The following is a 21,467-nucleotide window of genomic DNA, read 5'->3' on the forward strand; positions in this document are numbered from 1 at the left end:
CAGTTCAATGTGCCATCTAAAGAGTGCTGGTTCATATAAGTTGTTGGAGTTAACCACAGAAGCCGTTCTCAGAGAAATGAGTGCAGGCACCCTCCAGGAAGCCCCTGACACGACAGGAACATCTACACTACACAGTCTGCTGGTGGTATGTTTGGGGAAACTGAAAACAAAGACCAAATATATTCCTCTGAGCCCTTCACACGTCACCACGCTCTTGCAGTTTCAATGCCTGAGAGAATCGTTTGCTACTCAGACTGCATTTAAAGGCCATCTAATATTTATATGAGAACACAGAAAAAGAAAATCTTCCCCACCTCTCTAGTAGTTCCTACTCGCAGCATGAGAATCAATCAATAGTTGACATTTATGGAAGTTAAACTGTTAACTCTTGCATCAACACCAGAATGCCTTTATTTATCAGTTAGTGGTTATTTTTTAGTTTCTGTTTTATTTAATTTTTTCTGTCTGTGTAGGTTGTGGTGGTTGTGGTCAAATAAGGTCAAACTTTCATAAAATGTCTTTAATCTTTAAAACTGATTAAAAGTCTGCTGCCTTTGTTTTTTGCAACATTTAGGAATTGTTACTGCTGTAGGGGATTCTAAATATCTAATTATACCTCTGACCTCACTTTTACATTTCACATCTACATCACATATGGTCGTGAAAAAGAGAATGAGCTGCTTAGTCAGAAACATTAGATAATAAACTCAAATTATTCATGTCCAGTTATTTACAAATCAATCTGTTACCCATCAATACATATTACCCACTACTATGTTTTTTTTTTTTTCAAAAACACAATAATATTCCCTTAAAAGTAAATAATCTCCAGAGCAGTGCTTCCTTTTTTAGGTTAATTGTGATCATGCCATTAGGAAAAAAAGACATAGAAACTTTTTTCAAAAATAATAGTTACAATGTTTTTTATGTTTAGATTTCCAAGGAGATGAAATTTGTCACATTAATGGGACAAAATGTCAAATTATATTAGTTTTATGTGTAATATCTCACAAAGAGGTGTGCGTCCAATGGAAAAGCAAGACAAAGCAAACGATAAACGTAATGACTCTCATGCATCTGCCCCCCTGTAATGCAAATCAGAGGGCTTTTTATGTTTCTGTTCATTCACTCCAATAAAACTGTCAAAGCACACTTGTAAAATAAAAGGTTCATGCAAATGTTCAAACTACCGCAGTCCATCTCTGAGAGCTGCAGTATCTGATCGCTATCTTCCTTGCAGGTGGATCTCTTCATGTATTTTGAGGTTACCAAGCGCCGTGAAGCTTTTACCGCACTGCCTGCAGCTGTACGGCTCCAGCCCGCTGTGGAACCGCTCGTGTCTGAGGCAGTTGTCCTGCCTCGAAAACATCTTACCGCAGATTTTGCAACTAAACGGCCTCTCCCCGGTGTGCACGCTTTGGTGCGTCCTCAGCCGGGTCTTCTGGGTGAAAGATTTCCCACACTCGAGGCACCTGAAGCGTTTGGAGGGTTGGTGGGTGGCTACGTGTTTCTCCAATTGAAACAGGCACGAGAAACTCTTGTTGCACAAAGAGCAGACGTAGACTTTCTGATTAGGTCTGCACACCTTCATCACCCTTTTGGCTTTAAAGACATCTCTGCTCTGATTAGGAGCGTCAGCATTTGAACTTGCTGAGATTGCTGCGGCTGTTTCCACGTGAGGCAGAGGGAGTAACGGCTCAGCTCGCAAGCAGTCACCCTGACTGCCTGCAGGGGGTGAAATACATCTGAACTCTTTAGTATGAACAGACTCTAAAGCGATGCCTCCCATACACGCGGGGTGCGTCTCTACCTCCGCTCTCACTGGCGCGCCTGCAGTTTCCTCTGTGGTAGACAGTAAAGAATTATAGGAACTTTCTGTGTTGCTCTGAGGAGAATACTGATCAGCGTCAGAGGGGAGGATCTGCATGTGCTGCTGCAACGCCACAGGGTTACTCTCAAACATGCTACAAGCAGGCCACATCAAGTCGTCCTGCTCTGCCTTGAAGCAAACACCTGTTCTCGCCGTGTTGTCTTCTGTTTCGATGTTAGCAGGTTCATCCTCTGGCTCGTGCTTCACCACTGGCCAGATGTTCTGGCTCTCTTCTGTCACATTTTGGGCAGTTTTTGGTTGAAGAGACACTGCAACCATGTCCTGAGCTTCCTTTTTGTCTGCATTCAAAAGAATGACAACCGTGTTAACACTCGATTTCAATTCTCAACCAACAAATGCAAGTCAACAGAGCATCTAACCAGTTTCACCAGTAGAAGTGTTTTAGTGCTGCTGTTTACTGGAAACGGTTAGACACGTCAGTCAGAAAAGGATGCTTCCTGATAAACTCAGGTTTTACAAAGTTTAGAAAGTCACTGATATACTGCAATAAACTGTTTTTATCTTCATAAGTTCTTGAGTTTTATCTGACTGATATATTGCTAAAAAAGATTCAGTCAGTTTAATCTGAAAATGAAATGAATGTCAAAGAAAATGAATTTCTTTGATTCATCGAATTGGACCAAGACATAATAAAAAACTATCCCAGCAGTTAGAAAGACAGTGTACAGAAATTTATATTTAACTATCTTTATAAATGAACTACAAAGACTAAAATTAATTGTTGGTAAAGGATTCAGTCACCTATAACCTATACCTGTACATACAAATTTCGGTTGTTTATGTTTATAGGACCACCCTGTGTCTTCCTTTTATATTTTATTTTCCCTTGCTGTAAGAGGTCTGTAACATCGAAATTTCCCATCGGTGGGATAATAAAGATTTATTCTATTCTATTCTATTCTATTCTAATAAAATCTTGAGCCTTAACCTCACATCAGATGACCTCAGTGGGTCAGATGATAGGGTTAGGCAAGGTCTCAACGTGGTTTCACCTAAAACATCTGGAGGTAATGACCTTGGCTCATGTCATGAGGAAGTGAAGAAGCCCCTTGGATGAGGGGTGAAAGGTCTAAACGAAACAAAAAGAAATGGAATGTGGGGCCTCCCTGCTGCTGCATTGGTGGTTCTTTGTGTCCGGGGATGGGCGTCCAGGTACGCACCGGCTCACTCCTGGTGGCTGCTTGTCGGGGCCTGGAGCCTGGGGCTCGCTCGGCCTCTGGGCTTGGGGCTCGGTCACTCAGGCACAGCTGGCTGCCGGCGGAGCTCACGGGCACGTCACTGCAACCCCCCCTGGCTTCTGCTCCGCGGCTGCTGAGTGACCCCTCATCTGGGGCTCTCCTCAGCTCTTTCCGGGAGAGTGGCACGGCTGCCCCTCTGTTGGTCTTCCTTAGTCTCTTGTGCTCTGAGGGCCTCTGGATGTCTGGAGCCTGAATCTCCTCCATACCTGCTTCATGCCCTGGAGGACAAGGCTATGGCCCCTCACACCCTCTAGCAGGGACCTTTAAAAGGGACCTTTTAAATACAAGCGCGTTCATGCTCACAGGTGTACACACGGGTGCTCACACACAAACTACACCCTTTTTGGCTCCTACCTCAAAGCACACTGTGTGCTGTCGATCCTACGTGCTGCACAATAATGTTTAATATTTAGTATTTACTGTTATATTCACATAGATCATCGTGATGTTGTTTATTCTATTGCTCTCTTTTTTTGCTTGTTTTCTCTATTTTTCTTTCTCAACAGGTGATCCAGGTCATTGATATATGTATTTTTTGTCTGTTTGTTTTGTTGGTTTTTGTTTTTTGCCCTTTATCACAGTTTCTCTTCCCCACTGTTTTTCTTTCCCTACCTCTCTTTCTCCCCTTTCATTTCCCCAGTGACGTCTGTCCCATGTGTAGCAAGTGAAAATAAAATAAAATAAAGACTAAAAACAAAGTGAATCAAATAGACCAATACGGCAGGGCCGGGATGGTCCATTTGGTAAAGTAAATCCTTTGGACAGCTTTCTTGGCCTTTAGACAATAATTCTGATCTCAAAAGAACCAAACAGGACAGGCGCAAAAGAAAAAGTCCAGTAGCTCCTTAGACTGTTACTGCTTGACATAAGCAGGGCATCCTCCATCTGTGCTTTTAAGTCTGGACTTTAACTTCCCTTTACTCTTTCCATTTGAAATGGATTTTCAAATGAGGAGTGGAATCACCATTTTAAATGTCAGAAGTAAATCGTGGATTTTTGAAACCATTTACTTATTTCTATTTTTTCATATTGAGTTTATAAAAAAGATTTTGAAAATTAGTTTTTTAATTTGGAATTCGAAAATAGTTTTTGAAATGAGGTTTTTTTTCTGAGAGTTTAATTCTTTTTTTTTGTGAAATTCATTTTTAGTTTGAAGTATTTATTGATGGATTAATAATTAATTTTGAAAACTAGATTTTAAAATAGTGTTTTTATTTAAAATAAATTACTGAAGTAATGTATTATTTAATAATGTTTGAACAAATACAAGTATTTCAAAAATGAATTTACAAATGCAGAATTCATTATTTAAGCACAGAATTCTTTGTTTTGATGCGTGTGGCTCTTGTGGTCCTCCATTAATCAAAGCAACGTTTCAGTGTGCTTTATGAATACATTTCACTTACTAATGATTCATACTTCAGCCGAACCTAAACTTGAACCATCACAACATGACAGGGATGATCATTTATGTTCTAATGTGCAGTAAACCTTTTTATAAGCAAAGGAAGTTAAAATTTGAGATTTTTTGAGTAAGGTTCGTTTGGTCGGTTCCAGATGTTGCCGTTTCTTACCCGTTCGGAGCACCAGTTCCTCGGCTGTAGTCTGCGTATGTTTGGCTTCTGTAGCTGTGCTTGCGGCAGCTTCTTGAGCTTTCTTGAGCTCAGCCTCTATCAGCTTCAAACTTGCTCGGAGCTCCTGATTCTCATCTTCCCTCCGACTCAGCTCCAGGCGCAGGACCAGACTCCCGTCTTCCACCAGCTTCGTGATTTCTGCCACCGCCGCCTTCGCCAAGACGTCCATGATGGCTGCGACCTGCGCAGGAAACGACGAGGGAAAAGACATCCTATGACCCGAAGATTAAACCTCAGCTATAGATATAAGCTGAACTACCAGCTGATGCATGTGGTGAGATCCAACTCCCCTGCTGTTATTTTGGTTCCCTTCCGGGAAAATGAAAAGGCGGATATGATGTAAAACCGACGGCTGTAAAACTTCTAATAAACATAATAATGATTATAAATCTCTCATAATAAACGGAGCAGTGTTCTCTAATGTGTCTTATATATATATATGTATATATATGTATATATATGTGGATGTGTGTATATGTGTATGTATATATATATACTGTATATGTATATGTGTATATATGTATATGTGTGTGGTATATACTATACTAATATTATATATATATAACACACAACACATCTATCTCTATCTCTATATATATAGTAATAGAGGTGATATATGTATATAGATATATATATATATATATGTATGTATATATAAAAGACACATTAGAGAACACTGCTCCGTTTATTATGAGGGATTTATAATCATTATGGCTCAGGTGGTGAGGTTGGTGGGCAGGGGTGGGGTGTGTGAGAAACAGTGTTTGTTTGCAGTCCGAATAGCCCCGGGAAGAAGCTGTTTGTGTCTGGAGGTGTCGACCAGAGGGCAGTGGGTCAAACAGGTAGTGAGTGGGATTCAAGGGGTCCCCCTGTGAAGAGAGGCAGAGGGCAGCCAATGTTTTTTTTTTTGTTGTTTTGTTTTTGGGGGGGGGTGTTAATTACCCTCTGCTCATCCTTCCTGTTGTCAGTTGTGGCCACTGCGTACCAAACACCCAGATAGTTGGAGTCCACGCTCTCCACTGAGGACCAGTAGAAGGCTAGCAGGAGCTTCTGGTTCAGGTTATTCTTCCTTACGACGCGGAGTTATTTCAGCCGCTGCTGGACTTTCTTCTTTATCTTATGGTCGACGGAGATGTGAGTGCCCAGAAACCTAAAGATGGAGACAGAATCCAACCATTCTCCCTTTATAATAAGAGGGGAATGAACCTGTCTGTGCCTTATGAAGTCTATTATGAGTTCTTTTGTTTTAAAGACCGTCAGCTTCAGGTTACAGAAGCAAAACAGAATACATGTGTGTGAGTGAGAGGGAGGCAGGTAGAAAAAGGTGAATATGTAAGGAGAAAAGGTAGTGCAAGGTGGATGAGTATAAATGCAAGGGGTCAACCATCAAAAGCAATGAACAGTGAAGTCGAGTTATTTTTCGAGTGATTTTTGAAGCTTGAAGAAGTTATTTTAATGGTTTTTTGTATTTACCTTCAGCTTATCTGTCAGTTAACATCCTGAAGATGTAAGCAAATACCAGCAGCATTTTTATAACGTAACAATAAAAGCTATTTATAACTTCAGCACCAACACTTTGTTTGCTCTGATAAAGTTTAAATAAAGAAGGATTGAAGAAAACACAGCATATTGAAAACATGTTTTATTCACACAATGCAAAACAACTTTGGATCTGTTGACATCATATTCCTGCTAAATGATATAGTCAATGCATCTTTTTAAACACATTTGTATTTGGCATCAAACCTCTATTTTTATGTACACTTTTCTGTAACGAGAGAGAAAACTCGTTACTCGTGCAAACACAGAGTGTAACAGGGAGTGTATTCAATGCGAATATTTTTTACTTTTAGATTAGCAACCCAGACTCTAGCAGTTCATCCAGATGGTTTGTCACACTGGAGCAGCACTTCGGCACTTCAGTGTTTGTCATCTGTTTCAGTTTATTTCTCTTAATATCAGGATTCAAGATGCTGACCGTGTAAATCCAACCCCCGCATCTGATTCCCTTTATATCATCTCAGCGGTCTATTCTGTTCTGGTAAATGAACGGAGAACAAATCTTCCCTTGAACAATATTTATATTAGAAAACTATTGGTTATGACTGCACGTCGAGTTTATGCATTCTACAAAGAAACACCGAAACGGCTAAATCAGTTGCCTTACATAAGCAGGGCTGCTGTTGCTGTAATGTATAATGGAATAAATTCACCCTTCTATATAAGAAAATACAGCCTTTAACTCTGTGTGGGGAAAACTAGTTTGTACAATTCAAACCTCTACGTCACTTCCCCAGCGCGTCTGCCTCCGCCTCTCCTTCTCTCACCCTCTCTTTCTCTCTCCTCATGGTTGCAATGGCCACAGCCTCATCAAAGCACATGCTGAGGGGACTGTTTCTGACTTCGGCCCTGTCCCTCCTCCCCTCTCTCTCCCGGCTATCTCCCCTCAGCTTTGGACTCTCTTTTTTCTCAGAGCCCTCGTCGCTCTGGTCTCCGTCCTTGTCCTGCTCTCCTGGGACTCTCAGCGTGTTGTCTCTCCCTCTGTCGCCGTCTCTTCTCTCTCTTTGCTGCTGCTGCTGTCGGATGGTCAGGGCGGTGATTCTGCAGTGCTGCGGCTTCGGAGGCACCACCGGCACGGCTTTAACTTGGTAGATCTTCGGCTGTGAGGAGACCAGCGTGCTTCCGACACCCTCTAAGGGGCCGTCACTCTTCTCACTCTCTCTTCCCTCTTTCATATCAGAGCCCACCTCTTTAAATTGGTTATCTTCACTTGGCGCAGTTTCAAGTTGCTCATCGGCTGTCTGTTTACCATCGCTCTCATTCTCTGGCTGATCTGAAAACGCTTCTGCTGTGACATGTTCCTGAGAGTCTTCCTTGCTGGCCATCTTCTCATGAGTTTCTCTCTGGGTCTCATCTTCGTTAAACTCTTGTTGCATTTCTAAACTTGTTGGCGCTCCTTCAGCCGTCTCCACTGGTTCACCGTCTACTTCTATCATACCTTCCGTCTTCTTCGCCTCCTCTTTGTCGTCTTCCACCATTTCCTTTGATCCGTGCTCTTGGTCCTGTTCATCTTTTACCAAATGTTCTTGCCCAACATCACCCTCCCTCTCAGACTGCGCCTTTTCCTCATCTTCTATCACTTCAGATACAATGTCCTCAAGTTCTTCCCAAATGTCATTGTGTGTCCCACAGATTTGGGTATCCTGCTCATTGCTACTGTTGTGTTCTCTGTCAGCTTTTCCCTCTGAGATTTCTTCCCTCATTTTCTCGTCACTTTCCTCTATTTTCAGTACAAACTGTTCACACATGTCCTCCATTTCATTGCATATCACACCATTCTCCCCCTCCTTATTGTCTCTCTCTGTTGTACCCCCTCCATTACAGCTTCTGGTATGATTAGTTGATTCAGTTTCTTTCTGGTTCATCATTTCCTGAGATGGACAATCGCTGTGAGCAATTTCAACTACTTCCTCCACCTCCTCAACGCTCGTGCCAGCCACAGTGCTGGATTCGTCAGCGTCCTCGGTGACTGGCAGTGGAAACTCTGTACAGCAGGTTGTTGAGGATATTTCACTTTCAGTATCTTTCATAATATCCAGATGTTCCTCTGTTTCTCTGCTGCAGATAGTTAAGAGACAAAAACAGTTTAGACGCGTACAATATAAGTGAGACTTTAAGACATATTAACGTTTGTTTATAGAATTTTTTGAGCTCTAATTTTGAGCTTCTTCTTTAATATTTCTTCCTGATTTAATTAAACTTGTAGCAGTTTGTTCTTGTAGCATTTCTCAAGCTGATGACACAAAGTTTAATGTATCAAAAGAGAATTCCCCTCAGTTTGTTATGATTTTCTAATGGAGGGACGGGAAGGACATGTGGTGCTATCTGCCACACTGTACTTTTAATCTTTTTCCACCAGGGGGTGCACACAGGTTTCAGGCATTAGCCTTCAAATCATCCAAGTAGTGGCCACTGTGACCACACAACTTAACTACAGGATACTGGAAAACAAAACACCACAGCAAAACAAGAGTGAAGTGATTATAGTGTCTTTTGAAAAGCGTGCAGTTGGGTTTCTTCTCCAAAATCAGCCACAAAAACATAACTGACATGTAAACCTTTGAAAGTTTATATGTTAAACATGCTAGCACTATTTACATCTTTCTCATTCATGTGGAATAACGTTTCTCATAAGTAAGGTCAAATAGCCTGTTCACTCTCCATTCTATTTCTGTTTGGCCTTCTCAAACCCCTGAGGGAAATATCTGGGTCATTACAGTCTAAAGGTTTCACCGGCTGACTGTTGTCTGGGTATATTCAGATTATTAGGTTGTTTGTTTCTGAAAATAGCTGCTGCTGCTGGACCCAGTTGCAGAGAAAGATGAAAACAATAAGGCGAGTCTAAAACCAAAATAACGAACTGAAAGATGCTCAAACATCATATGTCAGACAGGAAGTGCAGAACCTGGTCACATTCTAATTAAACATCAAGCATTTAAGCTACAATCACACACACTGTTGTGGTTTTCTGACTCACTGTTAGTGTAAAATAACAGATAAAATAGTTGTTATTGTGCTTTTTCTGTCTGCCAGTCAGGAAAGATTAAGACAAAAATGCACATGCATGGTAACTATAATGATAAATACTAAAATCTGAGATTGTAATCAGTTGTCACCTTTGCATGTCGTTTTCCAGCTGGTCTCCTTCCTGATGAACTTTAGTTTCCTCTTGTTTTTCTATCATCTCCTTTTCATCCAGTCCATTTTTATCTTCTCTGTCGTTCACTTCTACCTGCTCCCGCTCTCCCGTAGTTGTTTCTGTACATGCCGAATGTTCAGTTTTCAGTGACTGGCAGTCTCTTTCTTCAGAGCTCTCTATGTAATGCACAGAAACGCTATCATGAGGGGAACTTTCCTCTCCATCAGTTTCAGGTTCCAACCCAGAGATTGTGTTCAAAAAGAAATCCGGTGGAAGGCTTTTAACGAACATGCTCTCGTCTTCCTCGCTACTGTACTCGTTATCACCAATGTCGTCCCCCATAGCCTCGTCTTCAGATGAAGACTCATCCGGTCCGTGGACAGGCGAGGTCATGTAAGGCAGGCTGAGGGATTTTGTGTGTCGACTGTGCAAGTCGAGACTGAGCGGTCTGTGTGGGTTTGACTCGCTGGGACTTTGAGGGCCTGGACGCAGGCGTGACTGTGGCTCTGGAGGACAAGGAGAAGTCTGAACTTGAGCCATTGTTTCATACTCATCGTCTGAGTGACAAGGAGGTTCAACAGAGAACTCCTGCACCTATTGGGGAAAAAAGAGGAACCACATTACAAAGCTTTCACAAAAACAGCGTAATACTGCTCCTGTGCAAATAACCATTTTCTTCTGCAAACCTCCAACTTCTTATGTGCTAAGAAAGATTTGCAACCATAAAAAACACACCTGATAAGAGACACTGCAGTCCATATGGTCCATTCCACTGCAGTCCATTTGGTCCAGGAATTCAAAGTTGTCTTGAATGTAGCCAAACATATTCTGGTTGTCGCCTGCCACCTCTGTTGAGTTGAGAACATCAGAAGCATCGAACTCTCCATTATCTTCATGCTGAGTGTCCTCTGGCTGAAGCTCAGACGTCTCACTAACTTTCATTTCTGTCAATGAAACAACGATCATGAGTTAATGAGTTTCACGACTGAGTAAAATTCATTTGTTGCACTGTACTTGCAATAGTTTAATTCTAAGACAGCTGCAGAAAAACAAAGAGAAAAAACAAATTTCTGGGGAAAATACAAGCGTAAGATTATTGGGCTTATTTTTTGACTGATTCTCAAAATGTGCTTGGAGGAAATAAATAAAAACAAAAATGCTCAAGTATTTTAAAAGACTATAGTCAAAGTTGGGGCAAAAAAGACTTAGAGCAGTTGAATGGATGTCATCCTTCAGATTACCCTAATGTGGTAATTTGCACAAAACACATACAGAAGTCAGATTGGCAGGTATTTGGTATTCCTGTTAAAGGTCACCATCGGAAAAGTTGAAGGTCAAACATTTGACCCGTTTATGAAACTTAGCAGAACTGTTTGTGGAATTTTATATAAAACCACATTACAACTCAGGGTTACATTACAAAAAGTCAACAAAGAGAAAAGTCACTAGTCCCCCTGGGAGTGTTTCCTCGATAGGTGCACCGGCGCTCTTGACTATTTGTACCAAATTTTAAAGAAATCTTTGTAGTAGCAGCTAAGACGTTTAAGTTTGAACCAGAAAATCAATAACTGATGTGCAAAACAGTTATTATTTGCAGTCCTTGTAAGAAAAAGTGGTCATTGTAATAAAAAAGTTCAAATTACCCATATATTCATCATCTTCAACATTTTGTTCAGCATTTTTGGCATCACCTTTGTTATCTTCTTCTGAGTTGGACAGGAGGCTTTTGGCTCGTTGTCTCTTAGGTTCATCTCCTTTCTCTTCTGCTCCTTCTTCCGTTTTCTCCTCAGCACCACCTGCTGCCACCGAATCCTCTGTCGTCTCCACGTCTTCTTCACTGCTTTTCTCCTTTTCACTTTTCACTTCCTCCTCCTCCTTCTTGGTTTCTTCCACATTCCATTCCATTACTCTGCTTACCTTTTTCGCTGCCTTTTCTGCTCCCGCCTTGTCACCCCCGTTTTTGTCTCTACGTTGTATGATCCTGTCAGCCCCGCCCCCTTGAAGAACCCCTAAAGCCAGGTTAGAGGTGATATGTAGTGGCACAGTAACCATGGTGGGTCCTGTGATGTGCATGGCTGCTCTCCGACCAGCTTTAGTGGATATTCCTGGAGATCTGGACTGGACAGTATCATTGCCTGCTAATCCTAAACCTTCTGGGTCAAGAGCTGTGTAGGTACCCTGTACGCCTGCACCACCGCTTACTAGCCCTGTTCCCCTGCGGTAGGTCACAGCATATTCACTGGCACCTAATCCACCTGAAGATACTGGGAGCTCAGAGACAGCCTGAGGGGTGGTAGTGACAAGGGGAGACATGCTGGTGGAAGGAGGGCGCTGGCCAGGACGCCTGGTACCTAAAAATATAATGACAAATAAGAGTTTAGCCTAAGTGAAAGGTAAAGTTGAGTCTAAATTTTGATATTATCTGCAAACAATAATTTGAATCAACAATGAATCCTCCAAGATTGACAGAATCAAGTTTATGCATGATTATCCATGTTGAAACACCCGACTGTGCACCTTGGGCACTGACTTGATCTCAACTAATTTCACTGGGCTGGACTGAACCATGACCTCTTGACTGTATTTGTGCTTTTGGTGCTTTTTGGAGTATTTTGAGCTTATCTAATGATGTGGCTTTCTTTTTGCTTACTTGTATTTAAAAAAAAACCCATAAAAGGTCTGTGCTCCAGGTTTGACAAGTGAAAATCTAGTAAAGTATACTTTTCACCAGTGTGGCAAAATATTCTCACAGCAGTTTGTAAAATAATCGTGTCTTTCCTGTTCACAAATATCCCATTTCTATGTTCACATACTTATTCATTCTATTTGTATTTTATTACTTATCATTTGTATATTAGAGGGGAGGTCTTGATGTGTTAAATTTGTGTATGTCTGATACCAACTTCATTCATGTATTTTCTGTTGTGTTTTCATTTACTCCAAACGATCTTATATGTAGGGATTTTTTCCAGGTACACAAAATCATTTCTCTTGTTTAAGTGGAGAAAAAGTCCACATTTGGAGACTTAGGGATTGGTGGTGCCAATGGGTATTTTAGGACATTTATTTTAACTGCTCTATTAAGAGTTTGTTAGAGATTTGTTAGTTCCACATGGTGTACGGTAGGTTAAATATTAACAACAGCAGTGACTCCAGACATGCTCATAAAAGTATGGCACAAGTTTGACTATGGCATGGACATATGGCCTGCTCAAAGTGGAGCACTTTTGAACATTGTAAATTTTCAGAATCAGAATCACGTTTTTTGCAAAGCTTTTACACAAATGGGTAATTTGTCTTGGTGTCATTGATACAGAAACAGAATATGTAGTATTTACAGTATATATAATCTATATTTCTCTATATAAATACACTAAATAAGAATATATACTAAATGCCTACAGATGTTAGAATATAAATTAAAAATTAAATGAAGGTTATGGGTGGGGAGGCAAAATGTAGGTAGAACATGATGTGCAAAGCGCTGTTTTGTATGTAAAACCTTAATAATATTTTAAGATTTACCGCAAGTTTCTACGTCCATTACTTTAAAAAACATAGCCTCTCCAAACTGAATGATTCATTTTGATACACTCTGTACATTAGCTTCAAATTTACGCTAGCTCTCATGGGAAAAAACGAATCAGCTGGTGTCTATAAACGTTAATGGATTTTACATTTTGTCACGAGACTGGGTTAAATTCTAGCATTTTACTTTGTGCTACTTAAGATTAATTTGCATGTGTCACTCTTTGCATTGCACTGATGCAGTCTATAAATGTTTCTAGCTAGCCATTCTTGCTAGTGGTTGTAGTTAAACCGCTAGTAAATGTGGTCACTTCTTACTTCAAAATATGACTTGTAGTCACTGCTGGTAAAGTACTCGGAGACATCAGTAAGACTAGAAAAATTAAAAGCACTATATAAACACCAGCACAGTCCAAAAACTGAGATGGGGATGGCTTAATTGCTTCAAAGCGGGACTTTACGAAATGGCATGTAAAAGTGCTTTAATCTTCAAGACATTAGAAAAAAAACTCCATTCAACTCTATTGTGTGGTGATGGTGGAAGAAGTTCCCAGTCAGCTGTTCACTATCACCAGATGCATTTAAATGAAATTTTATCTACTCATTTTCTTCTTATACGTAAGCACTGTGAGTTCACATTTTAACAAACCTCAGAGTCTTACAGCTTAATCAAATCAAACAAATTAAATCAACATTTCAAATTCTTTAGAGAAGAGTTTATATCTAAATAAATATGAAATTCACTTACTTCTTAACATTTTTACTGCATTTAATTATTTTTCTAAGTAACAAATTCATCATTTTAATGTTTCAGAAGACGATACCTTCATTTGGATAGGATGGGGAGCTGAGGGAGTCCATGCTTCTTGCAGGTCTCAGAGCAGGCCTTTCTTTCTCTGGAGCTGAAAAAATATAAAAAATATTTCTAAGATAAGTGAGATAATATATAGAGAGAAGCTGTTGGAACTGATCTATGGGAGACTTAAAACTGATGTCCAAAACAGCAGCCAGCAGCAACAGTTTTCTAAAAGTACATTAATAAAATGTGCCAAAACACAAACAAATTATATTTACATTTTTAAATATTAATATTTAAAAATATGTGAGTTTGAATGTCATTTTAAATGTTACTATTTCCTAAAAGTGAGAAGAAATTAGAAAACAAACCAAAGAGAATAAAGTTGTCAACACGCAAACCTGTTTATGGAAAAGGAGAAATTAACAAATTAACTTAGTAGGAATAAATGATGTGACTCATTTCTATGTGAAGGTTTTGTACCTTTGGTTGAAGGTTTGTGTTTTCGCCGTGGATCTGGGAATCGTCCTCCAATGTTAAAGATGGACATCCACTTCCTGCCTTTAAGGGATCCTTTCCTCCTGAGGCGAGCAAGACACGCACATTTGCAAGAAGTTTATATGAAAAGAAATGTTATTTTCTAACACACAAGCATCACTTGTTCATTCACCTGATACTCTAAAAAGTGTAAGCGACTAAGATTTTGTGTATAACGGACAGTAATGGTGACCCAGATAAAGAAATGGTTTACTCACTTGTCTGTGCCTTCAATGATGGCATGGTAAGGTCTTATGGGAAGTGGACCATCTCCTGGACTGATGTTCCCATAGCTACAAGCTGGGGTGGGAACAGGCCGGAATAAACATTCCTCCGTGTTGGGGAATGCTGATGGGGATGGGAGGGACTTCCTTCTCTCGTTTGATATGTCTGAAGAGGTCAGAGGAAAGATTTTAAGCAGTGGTACATAAGTTTATCGTCTTTCTCTGCACGTGAGTGTCTGTGGATGCACATCTGTGTTCTGACCTGCATCGGGAAACAGCTGAGGGACGTGTGTGAGAATGAACTCCACCACGATGGACTGGACCCTGACCTCCATGAAGGCCGCAGTGCCATTGAATCCTGTCGCTTCAATGTCTTTAGACCTTTTCATACAGATTGATAGATTGGTTTACTGATTGATTATCACAACTGCAAGACATGACTATGTGCTAAAGGAGAAGAAGGAATGGATGAAAACAACAGAAGAACAAAGTGAAGCAGAAAAGGAACAAGGAACAGGTAAGCAAAGGCAGCGGTGCACTATACAAGGTTATTGAATCGCATACAATATAAATTAAAATAACAGTAACTTTCAGCAGTTTATATATATAGTATTTTCCCTCAGAATGCAAGCAGGTAGTGTATCCCTCAGTTCACAAGAGCACATATCCGAGACACACTGATTTTTCACTAACACACCTGAGCAGGTTGGGGGCCCAGACAATGGCCAGGTTCCTGGCGTGCATGTTGGTTTCTGACGAATACGAGGCCATTCTGACAAGATGACGCATGAGAAACTCCAGAGTCCTGTAGGACACACATGATACATGATCAGCTTTTAAATCTGCAGCCTTGTTAGAAACAGTATTATTTTACACATCAACCACGTAATAATCAGTATTATCATCTGTAAATGTGGGATTAATGGTGGTTTTCGTAAAGGAAATACTGTTATTGGTCAGTTCTTTACTTTTTAATTGGTAACTGTACTGGACTTTTGGACTGTGTGATCCAACTAAGTGAAGTATTTCAGCCATGTTGAACTGTAATGAGAGCCCAGGGTAGACCCAGGGCACGCTCTCTTGGCTGGCTTTGGAATGCCTTGCATGCCCCTGGAGGACGAGGTGGTTAGGGAGAGAAGAGTGTCGGCATCTGTGCTTATGTTTCTACCCCATGATAATAGATGGATGATGGCGGACCAAAACCGTGCAGTTAGGTTCTGGTCTGCCAGTTCAGCCCATTTATATGTAATTAAGCAGCTTCACGGGGTCCAGTGTTATTATCTGTAAATGTACAGTTTTGTAATATTTTCCTACATGTCTTCCTTGTGGCAGTGAACTAAAATCTACATATAGAAGAATTTACTAAAGCTTACTAATCTCTGGTGAAGTAATAAAATTGAGCTGATCTGTTGTGATAGTTACTGGAGAGAAATAAAAGGAGATGCCCTCTGCTTCTGCGCAGAAATACAGGTTATTATATAGTAAAAGCGGCTGTCATTGGGATGCAGAGGGTTGTACCTGTAATGAGGTGCTGGTAGCTCTTTCAGGACATCACCAATCTTTACTAGCCTCTCCTCCTCTAGCTGGATGGCCACAGCTTCCTGTTAGGATATGTGTTATTTTCTGTTTTCATGCCTGTAGACCAGTCAAGGATTTTATTTTGTTTTTTTCGCATGTCTGAGATACTCACAGCAAATTTGTCATACAGCTGATATGTGAGCAGAGGGTTGGGCAGCTCTCTGAAATAAGCTTTACACAAAGAGCTGACACAGTGGATGTCCTGCAGGTACAAATCCTTGTTCAGTTCAGGATTACCATCACTCTCAAACTCACCCCTGTTTTGAATGATAATAACATAATCGAATATCCATTAAAATATATGTGGATTATATTTTTTATTTACAGGTAAAGGTTGACCACACACAGACATTTTACCTGAGTTTCTGGATATTGGATGACACTCCAGACAACCTGTAGATCCCATCAACAATCCCATGATGCTCCACAAACTCACTGCAGCATCGCAGCACCAGTGGAACTGTGAAAGAAGACTCAAATGAATAACCTGGATATTGGCCTAATAAAAGCATGGAACATGTTCAATCTGTCATCTTTAGATACAAATATTTAGATGAAACTTTATTAATCCCTCGGGTTGCTTCCTAAGGGAAATTCTGGAAATTCGGTACATATACAGTCAATAAGTCTATCAAATCTATAATTTTATAACTAAAGCATACTGATGACTTTTGACCATGAAAATTTGCCCGGTTTCAATTGGTCCACGGATCTTATTGATAATGATCCTCTGACATCTAGAGGTTCATGCAGAGCATCAGGCATATGACTCAAAGACTCCTCGATCAAAACCTATGAAAGACTGTTGTAATGGATATAATTTCCAGGGTTAAAAACCTTTTTAAAAACTTATTTTAGGGTCAAAGTCACCACACCATTTATACTATATATATAAAACTTATATTGCGGTAGTTGAACAGGTTATTTTTAAGTACATTTCTGTAATACTGAGATTTGACAAATACAAACATGAAACTGATTTCAGCCACAGCTTTGTTGACGTTTTGTCTTTGCTTATTGATAGTGAGAAAAATTAGCATACCAAACTATGACTGTGAACACAGCAAATATTCTGTCTGCTTAAAACAGTTATGTTTGCTTTGTCATTGTTGACATGTGGGCATTTAGCTTGAAGCACAGAAGTGCCAAAGACTACATGGATCCCTGAGAGGAATATTTCTGTTCTAAGGGTCACGGTTAAGTTGGCCAGGTGCACAGCAGATACCTTCCTCGTCCTTTCATCCCATTTATTGACATTATGTCCGATATTTTTTTTGTTTATTTCATGTAAGTGGAAACATTACTGACAAGAAATGTGTTGCATCCCTGCTAAAATCTTAAAATACCAGAAAATAAAACAGAAGCTGAAGTGCAAAAATCATTGTTTCTCCAGTTATAGTATCACAAAAAAGTGTTTGCCCCCATCTGATTTTTTTAGTTTGTTGCATATTTGTCACAGTTTTATTTTATATGTTTCAGATTATCTAACATATTCTAATATTAGACAAAGACAACCTGAATAAATACAAAATGCAGCTTTTAAATTGTAATTTCATTGTTCAATTGTCCCCTAAGCCTCATAATTGCTTTGCCACCCTTGGCAACAACGACTGCAATGAAACATTTGTGATCACTGCAATGAGTTTTTCACTTTGCTCTGGAGGAATTTTGGCTCACTCATGTTTGCAGGATGAATTAATAAAGCCACACTGGAGGGTTTTCAAGCATGAATGGCCAGTTTAAGGTCATGCTAAAGAATATTTCACTATGACACTCCAACACCATTATTTTGGAGTTTTTTAAACCAATCAGAGGTGGACTTCCTGGTGTTTTGGATCACTGTCCTTCTTTTAAACTCTGTTTGAGGTTTAGGGCATGAACTGTTGGCCAGACGTTCTCCTTGAGCATTTCTGGTAAAGAGATGGTTCCATCAGTTACAGAAAGTCGTGCTGAAGCAGCAAAGCAGCCCCAGACCATCACACTATGCCCACTTATGACTGCTGGTCTGATGTTCTTCCAAAAAAGTCAACCTTTGTCTCATCAGTGCCAGAATACTTTCCCAAGAGTCTTTACCCTTTTTTTTTTTACTTACCCCCAAAGTAATTTGCCCTGCGATGTCCCACGCTTTGCCCACAATGAGTCAGTCGGGGTCACATTATAAAATGATTAAGACTTTTTCAAATGTTTGACTCAGCCTGGTGTGGTTTGACAAGCAAAGTCATAATCTGAACGTTGGCCTTCACGACTTGCCTATGCTTTTTAAAAAAGCATAGGCAAGCACTTTACTGCAGAGTGAGATGCTAAAGAGTTAAGAAACATGAGAAATATCCCATGAAATGTGCTTAATAGCAGGTTGCTTCAGTTTAGTAACACTTCTATGACATGTTTCATCTACATGGTATAAACGGTACTTCTGCTGATGTTTGACACCCATGTGTAAATGATTTATCTCTGCAGGATTGTGTTTAATGCAATGAAGAAAACTATGACAAGTGCAGAAAACAACAATAAGAGCAGGACATGTTTTCTAGTAAGGGTTGCTCACTTACCCTCTTGACCAGAGGTATTTAGATGCTCCAACAGATCGCATCCAAACACCTTCTCTTTGTTGCCCCCTTTTCTTCGAACTCTCCTCATCTCTTCCTGTCTTCTCTTTTCACCTCACATTCAGACTGGTCCCCTCTACCCTGCTGGTGACGGTCAGGTTCACTGACTGTCTGTTCTGGATGCGTTGACCAAAATGGTTAAAGTGACGATGACTCTGATAAAACGTTGCACATTTCAGAGGTTTGACTGTGCTGCTGTTGCTTCTGTTTCCTTTGCTTCAGTGCATGTTGTTAGGTGCAGCTTGTTTCCTCTGTGAGCTGCGCTGCATTGGGGCTGTCACGTAAAATCGAGCGTTAGGACATACTTTGTTGTGTCTTCCTCCCTGCAAAAGCAGAAATGATAACGGTTTCGTTGTGGATATAACAGTTTCACGTTTTAACAATGAACAATCTCACAGTCAAAATCAAACAAACTGCACTGAACGCTCGCCTTGCATATGACGCCTTCACTTCCCCCTGATGCACTCAATTTATTTTCGAATGAAAGGCCACACCCTTGCGTCTGTACTTCTCGTATTCACTGAAAAGAGCCCCTGAACGTTTCGCTCCAATCATGCTATAAGGTTTCTCTGAGGTGGTGGACCAACTTAAGCTTCTAATCTCCGCTCCTGCCTGAGGACTACGCTCACTACAGAGCCCGGTCTGTCCTCCCTGCCCTCATGTCAGGGCCATCGCGGCCCTGTTCTCATTTCAGCGGAAGTCGAGCACTGAACATATAGATTCACAGAGACGTTCAAACTCTCTCCCCACTCTCTCCATCTTCCTGACACCTGCCGCTGCTCTCCTATCATCCACCACCCTCCCAATCGGTCCACGTTTTTGGAAAGACTTTAAATGTGAGGAAACAAACAAATTAAAAAGCGAACACAAGTGTTCCTACCTTCACTCTGCATCGGCACACAAGTAGCAGCATAAAACGATGACGCAACAAACCACTAAACTTCCCCTGTTTAACTTCCTGAGTGTCTCTCCTTCTCTTGTGCTTTCTCTCTGTATTTGGCCCTCTGTTTCTCCGCCTCTGCTGAGTAGGGAAATCAGTTCATAGTATCTGTACAGTTCATCTATTTCCCTCACATGCGCTGCATTTGTCTCTCTGTGGGCCGACCTCCATCACCCTGACTGAAATAAGTAGATCTGAACGTACCTTAAAGATGAGGGATGAAATCTGATTACATTTTCTTCCATTTTAACAGTTTTACATCATTGCTACATATAAATATAAATATAAATATAAGTACCAGCAAAGTATCACATAGGGGCTCAAGAATTATCACTGGAGTTCCACACAGCTGTCATACAAAGATTCAGTATGTCAGTGAAATCATAAGATAAACTAAAGCTAGTTACTAAGCCACAGATCACGAAGCAGTATCACACTGTGCCAATGAAGGAGAAGACAAACACATGAGCAAGAAAAGCAGTTCAGAAAACCACAAAGAACACGAATGCACCACAAAGTAACAAAAGAGTCACAAAGCACTGCAGAGAAACATAAAAAGTCTAGTTGTTTGTGTGTGTGTGTGTGTGTGTGTGTACATTAAACACTGTGTTGATGCTATTCTTGCAGTATCCTGTTATTTGAAATAAAGCCCTCAAAACATTATGTTTATGATGAGTTTCTGTGGACCTGCTGGGCTTTTTCCCTTTTACAGTTCATCACAGATGGTTTCTACTGTAAAAGGTTTAATTGTAAGAATCCCTGTTAAAGCAGGTAAGTGTGGAATACTTATCACACCTGATTGTTCTCCGACTGTTTTTCTCTGGATGGTTTACCTTCCTTTACTTATTTGCATCTCTGAGCTACAGTTTTGTAACTTCCTGTATTTTAATATGCTCCATTGCTTCTTCAGCTGTTATCATGCAATTTTCTTGTTGTATCATCTCTAACAAATTGGCACAACATAGTCACCACTTATAATTCACTCTTAGGTCATAAGTAATGGGTTTTATATCAGTGCTTTATGCAGTGTTTTAACAATAACCTTAAATTTGCCAGGTTGTGCACTTGATTAATATTGCACATGTAATTGTTGGAAAATCTTTTAGTTAGTCTTGTGGATTTTAAGGTTTTGTATTTGCCAGTAGGTGATTGAGCCAGTACTCTGCAAGGCATTCCCAAAATTTATGAAGCCTGTAACTAAGAAATTACAAAGTGGTGCAGTACGAGAAGGACCTGGATTCAAATCTGTCGCCTTCTAACCTGGCTGTTGGTGTGAACATGAGCATGAATGGTTGTTTGTTTTAGGCCTGCAGCAGAATGGTGCCCTCACCTTCAAGTGTGCACCCTGCCTCTCACCCAAGGAGAGCTGGGACAGGCTCCAACCCCACTGCCACCCTGAACTTGATAACCAGAAGAAAATGGATGGATTGTTATTTCTTTTTGCTTTTTGCTTTCTTGTAACTTGGTCATTTTTATGGATGGCCACCTGTGGGGGGGGGGGGGGGGGGGTTAGTGTATACTTGCTGATTTAGCCTCAGTTTAAGACTGTGTGTTTTATTTAAAAAACAATCTATTAATATTATCTAAATTTGATTTCTTATGTTTCTTTTCTTCTTGCCTCCTCAAGATTTTGTCTTCCTCGTGGAATTCCCCATTTAGTTACTTTCTGTTTTGTTTTCTTAGTCATTAGTTAAACTTGTTTTGTTTTTGTTCTAATTAGTTTCAGTTGCATCTTGTTTACCCTGGTGTTTCTACTATACCTACTCATGTGGGTTTACATAACCCCTCCTTTGTCT

The 21,467-nt window shown here is 40.3% G+C and overlaps 2 protein-coding genes across 4 annotated transcripts; both read right to left on the reverse strand.

Annotated features, from left to right (window-relative positions):
• Nucleotides 1-1,112: 1,112 nt before the first annotated feature.
• On the reverse strand, nt 1,113-5,090 carry LOC120723278 (gastrula zinc finger protein 5-1-like). Its single transcript, XM_040014642.1, has 2 exons — nt 4,704-5,090; nt 1,113-2,169 (listed from the first exon to the last, which is right to left on the reverse strand). Exons 1-2 carry the CDS (start codon nt 4,972-4,974, stop codon nt 1,226-1,228), a joined length of 1,215 nt encoding a protein of 404 aa, XP_039870576.1. The 5' UTR covers nt 4,975-5,090; the 3' UTR covers nt 1,113-1,225.
• Nucleotides 5,091-6,390: 1,300 nt separating this feature from the next.
• Nucleotides 6,391-19,707, reverse strand: si:dkeyp-68b7.12 (rho GTPase-activating protein 30). Of its 3 annotated transcripts, none has more exons than XM_040014671.1 (14): nt 19,612-19,707; nt 18,675-19,054; nt 16,483-16,585; nt 16,238-16,382; nt 16,066-16,148; nt 15,245-15,352; nt 14,810-14,928; nt 14,542-14,713; nt 14,270-14,367; nt 13,815-13,892; nt 11,154-11,813; nt 10,198-10,406; nt 9,440-10,056; nt 6,391-8,381 (listed from the first exon to the last, which is right to left on the reverse strand). In XM_040014671.1, the coding sequence occupies exons 2-14, from the start codon at nt 18,760-18,762 to the stop codon at nt 7,049-7,051; spliced, it is 3,813 nt and encodes a 1,270-aa protein (XP_039870605.1). In that variant the 5' UTR covers nt 18,763-19,054; nt 19,612-19,707; the 3' UTR covers nt 6,391-7,048. The 3 variants fall into 3 exon arrangements, with proteins under 3 accessions (XP_039870605.1, XP_039870598.1, XP_039870589.1); XM_040014664.1 differs by having other exon boundaries at nt 6,391-8,378; nt 11,106-11,813; XM_040014655.1 differs by having other exon boundaries at nt 11,106-11,813.
• Between the last annotated feature and the right edge of the window lie 1,760 nt (nt 19,708-21,467).

Source organism: Simochromis diagramma, unplaced genomic scaffold (genome assembly GCF_900408965.1).
Source record: "Simochromis diagramma unplaced genomic scaffold, fSimDia1.1 OVJJ01000205.1, whole genome shotgun sequence".
Taxonomy (NCBI): Eukaryota; Metazoa; Chordata; class Actinopteri; order Cichliformes; family Cichlidae; genus Simochromis; species Simochromis diagramma.